The sequence below is a fragment of the Medicago sativa genome, chromosome 3 (genome assembly GCF_051527215.1).
Source record: "Medicago sativa cultivar Bolivia chromosome 3, Bolivia_mono, whole genome shotgun sequence".
In the NCBI taxonomy this organism is placed as follows: Eukaryota; Viridiplantae; Streptophyta; class Magnoliopsida; order Fabales; family Fabaceae; genus Medicago; species Medicago sativa.
The window spans coordinates 37,720,065-37,730,506 of record NC_140751.1 but is presented as its reverse complement, the minus strand read 5'-3'; the positions used below and the strand labels follow the sequence as shown (position 1 = coordinate 37,730,506).

General features: G+C 32.8%; 1 protein-coding gene across 2 annotated transcripts; it reads right to left on the bottom strand.

The window, feature by feature from the left end:
• Nucleotides 1–223: 223 nt before the first annotated feature.
• LOC146937476 (MutS2) lies at nucleotides 224–9,108 on the bottom strand. Of its 2 annotated transcripts, XM_085751772.1 has the most exons (6): nucleotides 8,687–9,108; nucleotides 5,741–5,846; nucleotides 5,057–5,109; nucleotides 3,324–3,455; nucleotides 1,634–1,706; nucleotides 224–668 (listed from the first exon to the last, which is right to left on the bottom strand). In XM_085751772.1, the coding sequence occupies exons 1-6, from the start codon at nucleotides 9,086–9,088 to the stop codon at nucleotides 574–576; spliced, it is 861 nt and encodes a 286-aa protein (XP_085607898.1). In that variant the 5' UTR covers nucleotides 9,089–9,108; the 3' UTR covers nucleotides 224–573. The 2 variants fall into 2 exon arrangements, with proteins under 2 accessions (XP_085607898.1, XP_085607900.1); XM_085751774.1 differs by lacking the exons at nucleotides 5,057–5,109; nucleotides 5,741–5,846.
• Nucleotides 9,109–10,442: the final 1,334 nt, after the last annotated feature.

Sequence of the window (10,442 nt, the reverse complement as noted above, 5' to 3'; positions counted from 1 at the left end):
TTTTTATCCTTCTTGTATTGAACATTGGTTGATTAATGATATGATAATAGTTCGCTAAAAAAAAAATACCTTCACAAGTCACCGCCAAGAAGCAAAACGGCACACAAAGATTACGCCAATATTTCACTTCAACGTGCTTAGTAGTTTAACTACAATATTTTCATATAAAATGGATAAAAACAACTTATGAGCATGTCCTAAACTATTGTCATCAACACTCCCATAGCAAACGCTGACTTCTTTTATATATACCAGTATCACAATTTACAACCCTCAAGGAATGCAAGACTTCATGAGCATCAACCCTTTAATTTCCTTAAGGATTTTAATGTTATTGCATTCTCAGAGTTCAAACTAGAAACTGTTACATTGGAAGAGATCTATATCTTAAAATAAAATTCCAAATACACTAAATAAACTCTTCATCTTTACAATAATAATAAATAACTTAGGAATGTATATAAATTAGAACATAGTATACAATATAATTAGGACATACAATTAGCAATCAAATCATGGATAGGTTGAAAAATAGAAGTAGGGAGGGGCAGAAGCTGATAAATACGGAAATTTTCAGGTTTCCAATTTGTCAATGATGGTTTCAGTAGGCACTTGGCTTTGGTTTTGGTCTTTGCCATATGCAGCAATTAATAAAGCCTCTGCTCTTCCTACAACATGAAAAATTCATTAAAAATCAGAGCACATAAGAAACGTGTGTAGTAATGAACAGGAACCTACAAATACAGCAAATGGATGTCTGAAACTTGATATGCCATTAGCAATGAGTCTTTTGAATAGATAGCATGTTGATAATAGTCAGAATTAGAGTTGTTGCGCTCTCTATTTATTATTGTTGATACAATTTTCCTTAAATTAATATTCTTTTAAAGCATTTAACTTGGTATTTGAGCTGTATCAACCAGGTGACAGTGTTTTTGTTTTAGAGGCACCATTTGGTTGTAGCATAATCATATATTTGTAACCAAGCATTATAGGGGAATACATGTTAGTTTCCATATATAAATGGATTAGTTAATCTAGAATGTATGGAGAAATTAAGTGTTATAAGGAATAATACTTTACCATGCTGTTGGAGAGAGTTTATAAAGAGTTCTTTAACAGAACAAATTTGAACTTACTCTTTGATAAGCTGATCATCACCCATATATGGTGAAGGCTTCTATTATTTTAACCATCATTCACTTCAAATTTTAAATAAATCGAGATCTGTATTCATGCAATTTTATAATCATCATATCCTAATATTTTAAATGTATTTTATACGTTAAATCTAAGTTATTTGATGAAATACTTGGTAAAAAAATCAACGGTCAAATTAATAAACAGTATCTACAACAAGAGTTACTTCTTAAGCAAGTGGAGTAAGAGTCATTCCAGCTTAAAATTTTGGTTGAGGTGGGAAATGTCTTGTACAGAACTACAAGACACTTTGATCAAGTGTAGAATCGTTGAAAATTAAATGGCGAAATTTATTATGATTAAAAGCAACGTAAAATTTCTAGGATTTGAGCAAGTTCCATAAGCATTCCCCTTGTAATAGATTTTGAAGATGATTTATGATCATCAAGCAGCACAGTAGTTGAATAATGGACTAAGCAATAGAAATATGTACCATGATCTTTTTTCCTGGTTAACAGGGAACTCAGTGACGGAAATAATGTGGATGCAAGTTTCCTGCTATCATCCTGCAGTAAAAGAAAAAACAGGTGTCGCTAATAAATGAAATGAGTATACATAGTGAACAAAATATATAGTTAATGGAGAAATATCAACATCAGAAAATCAGATAGCATAAAATGTTATATTTTTATGTTTCACGAGAATCTGAATTTCAGAATCTTGGATTTTTTGTGTTTGGCATGAATATTACAAAAATATTATCAGGAAACTAGTACTACCAATATAATTTTAAAATTATGTTTCTTGTTCAAACTATTCCACATGCCACTAGAGGGTTGGCAACCCAAAATTTTTATAACTAGAAGTTTTGTCACACCCTCACACGTCATTTGGGGGGAGACTTTTCTGAAGAATAGATAGAAGATAGAAGATAGAAGACTTCCTATAAACATTGTTTGATACTCCTAAAAATATTTTAGGCATACCAAATACATTTTACACATTTCAAGGAATCCAGATTCTCAGAAGACATGATTCAAGAGAATGAAAAAGATTCCACCTACAAACCACCCACCCCCTTATAGAAACGATCCCAGCAAGAAACGACCCACGGTATATTTTTTTGTTTTTATAAGCAAAATCACAAAATGTTTGTTAAATCAGCTCTTCAATATATGCTGTAAAGTTTGTATTTTCTTTTTAAAGCAAGGTATTCAACACAAGCATAACTATTTTGGTAACAAGTGAGCCCCAAAAGGTCAAATAGGTTGAGGGCGAACATCAAACATGCATATTTGAGATTTTGGTAGTTCTAGCAGTAATGGCAAGACATATGATTTGACCTCTTTCAAAATCTCAAGACCACAATTCCGTACTCGAAGGCAAGACAAAAGCTATCTAAACAAATAGCCACTGTACCAATATTCAAAAGTTAGTTTACTAGGAAATGTGTAACTTCTATTTTTAAAAGGTAGGACACATTAAAGTGTTATTATGATTCATGACATGAACCAAGGGCTTCCCTTCTATTAATTTCCTAATATCAACTTTCAATTGCAATTCCAATGGAAGGAGAGATAAATGGAACGAACAAAATAGTATTAAGGCTCAATTCTATAACAGAATAAAGATATATGACATTGACGACCACAATATGAGTAAACATCTTAGGTAATGTTTGGTTTGACTGTGGAAAGGCTATTCTCGCATTCCAATGAATATTTATGGTGATTTTTCCACAGCTCCAAATCATAAATTCGGATGAACACACGCTAATCCTGCATTCCACTGTGAATACAGACATACAATTAAGATTCCATAGGAATCTAATGTTTGGTTTGTGAAAGGTGCTATAGCATCCAAAGAAGGAAACAACAACACAAAGGCTTTTCAAGTTTAATGGAAAAGATGAAGAAAACTAATGGACAATGCCTTTTTATGCTTCCTAGGGTGAGGTTAAAGGTTGCAAGCCATGGTGGAAAATTTCAAGAAATAATCGTGGCTGCAATTAAATTGTTAAGTACTTTCTAAATAATACTTTCCACAAGCATAATGTTTTTTCTTTTTTCATGATAAATTAACATTATATTTGCTGATTATTTCCAAGTTTTTGGAAATAATAATAAAACATTGCAAGTGGACGAAAAACTGTATTATGATAATATGAGAACACCCAAACCAACCTTTGCATTCTTGCTTCCAGAGAGTTCAAACTTCGCTTTCCAAGTAAAAGACGGCACTGGAACAACAGTAAATCCTGAGGAAACTAAGATCCCAATCCACAGCCCATACCCGAATCCTCCACTCCACCAGCCCTTGAATGCAAAAGATAGGGGAAAATATTAATCTTTCTGAGCAAAACATAATTGATACACGCATTTCAAAATGTTGATAGAAAAGTAAATTAAAAATATTTTTTAAATATCAAACTGAAAAAGGTCTTAACAAACATGCATTTCTTTAAGGAAAAATAACATAATTTTATGGATTAAATATGCTTTTAGACCCTTTAAACATAACGATTTTTAATTTTAGTTAGTCCCTTTAAAACAATTCCGCTTTTCATCCTCGTTTTTTAGAAGTCTGGATTCTAGTTCTTGCCGTTAGTTGTTGTCCTTCAGATGATGTCAGAGAAACTTGTACCAAACCTAGAAATATAAAGGAAATAATTCACTTTTATTGAACAATTCTAGTTGTTGTGGGCAGAATTTTGATAACAGGAAATATAGTTGAAAAAATTATACAACATAAAACAAAGGAAACAGGCACTTCCTATCCAAGAAATTCTAAAGTCTTGGTCTCTTGCCTCTAAAAATTTGAGAGTTAGGTCTCTTCCAATCAATATTCAGTCTCAAAATAAAATGCCTACTGACTTTTCCTTCCACTTTCATACTGATAAGAGGTCTAACATGATGATATCAATAACTGAAGACCATATAAGCATGGTGCCATGCCACGTCATTCCTTTCATCTTCTTCTGCTTCCTCTCCCTCCCTAACCTAACACCCTCTCTTTCTCCCTCTCCTGCCACCCCACCTCCCCACCCTCTTCACAGTAACACAACACCAGCTACTCCTCACCAAACACCATCCCCATTGCAGCCACTTGAAAATACCAACCAAATACCTCCTTCTCACACCATCATCTCCAACTACTGATAGGGAATCTCCAACCAGTAAAACCAATCATGATGGTAAGAATAATCAACACGGTATATAGAGATGCTCTGGTATAAGTATCATGGTGACAGTTGTAGATTGCACAGTGGGACCAACTTGTACCTATGTGACTTTTTGTCGGCCATAACATCATCTAAGAGATGACGTGACAGCTAACATGAGGGACTCAAGGTCCAGACTTAAAAACAAGAAAGGGTTTAAAAGTTTACTTTAAGTTGATTTGTACCAATAGACGGCTTCAGATATCACATGATAAATATGCTATTTACGAGGACATTAAACTAGTTAAAAATGGGTTTATTTCATTGAAGCAATAGACTATTTATATTAATAAATAGTACTACCAGCCAACACTGGACAGCAGAGATTATTAGTTATCCCAGCACTCCCATCAAGTCACCTTATAACTTCCATAGTGCCCATACTAAATGACATAGTCATCATATATTCTAATGTGATCACAGATTCACAATGAATATTTGAGAAATAGAATGTTTTCAATTGCTACTTAAGGAATATGTGTCAGTCAAGCGGAAAGGAAAATGATTTATACATGCAGATTCTTTTGACAGAGTTTTCTTTCGGACAGTGGGAAGTTGATACATAATCATTCGAATTATGTCACGACCGGCTGACCGGCTAATTAGTATGAATAGATAATTTAAGAAGGTAATGAGTTATTAATAAGCAGTAATAAATGAAGTCTTTCAAAAACTAGTTTGAGTGAGCATACTAACCTGCTTCCCATCTTGTGGAAAAGGGATCGACTGTTCTATATATGCAGTGGTTCCTAATGAAATCAAGAATCAGTTTGCAAATATCCAACCATAAACAGTGTCAACCTTGTATATGAAAAAGCAAAATAATGATTCAAAAATTACTATAGCAAACTGAGGACTTGTGAAAGACAAGCCTAAGATGTGTTAAGTTACATCAGAAAATACTTAATCCGTTAATATTGTCCACAAATACCAAGAATGAGGTTATTAATCTTTCTATCTAACAAACATATAATGTGAATGGCACTATCAATTTAGCATTTCGTAAATAAATAAATATTGACTTCTTATAGTAGGTCTTATCAAAACTTATGATTGTCAAATGCAAAGTAGTAGTATACACAATTGCATTCCTGAAATTTATCAATAAAATATTAAACAAACACATACAACCAGACTAAGATTCTTACAAGAAATCAAGTCAGTAGGATTGTTTAACCTCTCAATATACTATAGTCACAGGATCACAGTCTTAACATATCATAATACATATAACTTAAGATTTTAGAATGATAATATAACTAACAAGTTAACAAAATAACAAAAGAAATAAATACTAGGCAGTTGACTCAGAGCACAAAAACGAATAACAAATTCCTGCATTTTTTTTGAAGAAATAATGATAGAGAAAAGATAGTATACCAGCTGGAGCATCAAAACTACGGATCAACTGAACAATAGAATTGGCATTTAAACGTCTCCGTGTTCTTTTGCCAACAAGTAATTGCACATGAGGAGAGTCAAATACCTGTGTATGTTGGACTGATATAATCACATCTTTTGTCAATATTATGTAGATTAAATTTTGAACAGAATCTTCAGTAGCAGTTTAAAATAATAAAATCAAGGAACCTAGGGGATCTAATGCCAAACTAATTCACATAAGTATAAAATATTATACTACACTGTAGAAGTCGACCTCATCCAGATTTCACTCCTTCCTTATATGAACAAATCTAAGAGTAACACTACACACAACATCAGTTACCATTGTCATGTTACTGTAAATTATTTTCCATAATACATAATATGCTTACTAAAGGAATGGGTAGACTAAAATTTCCTGATAGTTTCTTTTTAATAATATCAAAAGATCATCCTTTTCGGCTCTTCTGGTTGCAAAATTATTATTTACATTCATAAATCCCAATAATAACAATACAAGTGTTAGGTATCCGGTGGTATTGATAGGGTAACTGCTGATGCAGTCAGTTATTTTAATATATAGTTATTTAGGAGCAGTTAGCATTTTGTATAATATGCAGTATTTGTGTTGATTAGAAGCAGTTAGGCAGTTTATGCAGTAATTTGTATTGATTAGGAGCGGTTACAGGCAGTTTATGCCCTTAGTTTGTATAAATAAGGCCATTTGGCCACAACAGTAAAAAAATTCAAAATAATTCAATTAGGAACCTTATTGGTTTTGGGCAGAGAGAGAAATGTATCTTCTCTGAGGAGCTTTTGCTCTGGGATTACAGAGGGATAATCTTCTGTAATATTTTCTTTTCAATCAATAATACTATTCCTTTTGTTTCTCTTTAATTCGGGTTCCTATCAACAAGTCATCGTGCATTCTTGCAATGACCAACATAACACAGAAAAACCTCTTATAATTGAAACAGAAAATGTTAGTTGGTCATTGCACATTTTTACGATTATAAGAGGCAGAGGGAAATAGCAAGTCATCGTGCATTCTTGCATTGACTTATAATTGAAATAGCAAATGACCAACGATACAGTTAGTACCCTTATTTATCTTATCCCAAACTGCAATGGGCAATCTAGATTATCAAGCATGCATATGTGCATGCTCAAAAAATGTGCAAGCCTTAATGTCATTGACGCTTTATGCCTACCCAAACTTTCTAGGATCCTACACAAATGCGGTAGACATTTTAATTAAATGCACCGATAAAAAATTACAAATCCAGTGGACTACCAAATGGATTTCAATTATTTCGCTTAGATATATATCCTTCCTCGATGGAACTTACAATTGAACAGGTATAGTATATAGCATAACACGACATATGGCCAAGAAACCACATATGCAAAGGCACAATCATTACTACACTGCATATTTATTTCATCTGTCTACAAGCAATTTTCATCAAATTATGAAACAAGAGGAATGGTAGTGACCAATGTAGTCAGTAACGAGTTCCTATGTAGGTTCGATTGGCCAGTGTAGGAACGTAAACACGAGGGACGTAACACGGTTCGTAAGTAGGATCGATAGGTTGTCGATAGAATTGAGAGAAATATATAGGGAAAATACAGGGAAAACAGAGGAACCAAGCATAAAAACAGAGATATTAGAGGAAAAACAGAGGAACCAAGCAATAAAACAGAGAAAAACAGAGGAAACAGAGGAAAAACGGCAAAAAACAGAGAAAACAGGGAAAATGGCAAAAAACAGATGAAACAGAGCAAAACCGAACCAGAGTGAAGTCGAAGCACAGTTGAGGTGCTGTGGCACGTAAGATCGTGCGATCCTACGTGCTGGGACTCGTTCCTGACTACCATGGTAGTGACACACTCTTTTAACATACTTTGTAATTGGAGCATTTCTTAAAAATACAACACATTTTTACGAAACCAATAAATTTACAGCCTGTTAAATTGACTTTTTCAGAAATGCACCAATAACAAAGAATGTGTTTAGAAAAGTTTGGTATTATCATTTTATATGCAACAATAGCTACCAGCATAACAAAATGTATACAGCTACAGATTTCAGATTATATCCGTAAACAACACTGCCATATAAAGTATAAACAATTCCCATAGTTAACAAAATTTTGACCAAACTACAATCCTTACATGCCAAAACAGCCAAATCTCGATCCAAATTCATAAACATAACAAATATCCATCATATCCATTAATAGCCATTCATTTAAAAACCTGTAAACACCATCTCAGTACATTCGAAAACACACCCCATTATCCTTAACAATTTGGTCGGGGGATTCAATCAGTAACTGACTGGTGTGTATGAAAATATATTAGAAGAAGTTAATGCCTTAAATAGATAACAATTACGAGATCGGTCTCTAATTCCAGGAGGGTATACCTTGGTTTTAAAAATAAAATATAACTTAAATACCCCAACAAATCATCATGCAAAATATCCTGGAAACAGCCTCTTATGTGGGTAAGGCTGCGTAATACACCAAAAATGGTGGGACACCTTCCCGAACCCTGTGTATACAGGAGCTTCACTCGCCGGGATGCTCTTTTTTTAAGTGATAATTTCGTCTTCCATATTTCTACTAATAATTTTCACAAATAAACTTATTTGGTGCTGCTAAATCTACATTATTATAGATTAAAGAGCGGCCCCACACTCTGGCCCTGGCCCCGGCCCCAACACAGGAATTGTTGGCAGGTGCAGGATTCGAACCTAAGACCAAGAGAGGAGGTCGCTCTTAGGTCTCAAGCCTACACGACCAGAGTCTACCTAACTTCTTTTGGCTTCAATTGGGACCCATCACTGGACGGTGATATTAGTCCCTACCAAGTAAAAAGAAACTCTATCTAACCATCTAAGCAAAGAACTTCATCCAAAAGAAGTATGGTGCATACCTGAGCAGAGCAAACAGAATCATGCATTTTCAACAACGCAACAGCACCAGAAACATCTGGGTCAATTCCGAGAAACCATTTAGAGCCCTCGATTTTCGGTGTCAGATTCTGGTCTTCACTCAAAAAATGGGTAGAATTTGCTGGGGAAGAGTAAGAGATTGAAGCCAACCAATTTTCCTTGAGTTGAGCATCGGAAGAAGAAGAAGAAGATACAACCCTACGTTTTCTTCTTACGGGAACTATGATTTCAGGGTTTTGGGTTTGGGTTTGGGTTTGGGAAAGAGAAGAGGCACAGAAGGATCTGAAAGAAATGATGGGTTTGAGTTTGGAAGAGAGTTTGTTCATGAAATGGGTTTGGGTTTGGTGAAATTCTGGTGTAAATTGTATTTTTAGGGATTCCATGGTGTAGTATTAATGATGATGAAAATAAAAGGAGTGGGTGTGTTGAGAAAGATAAAGGAGGGAATTGGAAAGATGAAAATGAAATCAAATTCATTTTTTTTTTTTTTTAATCTTTTCTTTTATTTTTTAATATTATATTTCAATCTGTTTTTTTTTTTCTTCCATTTAACTTAAATTTTTTTTGAACAGTTCCATTTAATTTTTTAAGGAGGTTCCATTTTATTTTATTATCTTTTTTTCAAAGGAATTTTATTATCTTTTATATATTTAATTTCAATATGTTTAATCATCACAACCTCACAGATATTTTTATTCACGCTGTCATTTAATGATATCAAATATTTTTATTTCCTTTCTTCAACCTCGCGAATATATACACACACACATATTAACTTTTAGAGTAATATTTTATGTTTGTCTGTCTGTTTTTTAGTTACGCTAATGCATATAATTTTTTTTAGTGTTGCTTGGTTGAGTGCTACCTCACTGATTTTTTTCAAACTATTTTCCAATTTTTACATTTTTTAAAAACTTTTAACTATTTTCCAATTTTTTTATTTTTAACTATTTTTCAATTTTTTTCTCCCAAATTAAGTTGCTTCTACACTGTCGTTGTGGGAGATTAAGATACCGTTTGACCCGTTTTTTTTTCAACTTCTCTATATTTTTAAGGAGAAGTTAGACCAAATACAATATCAATTAAGTACTTACTAAAAAAATATTTTTTTTGATGCATAAAATTGAATGGAATGAGCTTTGGCCAAAAGTTGTTGAATGCTACTTCAAAAAACTACTTCTCGACAATTTATTTCACAAGCATCTCTCTTCAATTCACGTTGGGAACCTTTTCTTTTATTTTTTAATATTATATTTCAATATGTTTTTTTCTTCCATTTAATTGTTTTGAACCGTTCCATTTAATTTTGTTTAAGGAGGTTCCATTTAATTTTATTACCTTTTTTCAAAGGAATTTTATTATCTTTTTATCACTTATATATTTAATTTAAATATCGTTTAATCATCACAACATTTTGATTTTATTTAAAAGTAAAATTGTAGATGTCTTTTCTTCAAAAATGTTATAGATGCCTAAAAAAATTATACTTTTTTTTTTTACGTTAAAGACAATTTCATTAATGAAAGTCTGGTAACAAATCAAATGCCAAGACTGCAGAAATACAAGGCGGAGTTTCTTCGATCCATATGCAAACTGAATTCTTAAGAGCATATTTAGCTAAATAATGATCAGCTTTATATTTATATATATATATTGCACCTTTATATTGTAACAAATTATGCATATCTTTTTCTTATTCAAAAAAACTAAACATATTTGTTTCTATGACACCAATAA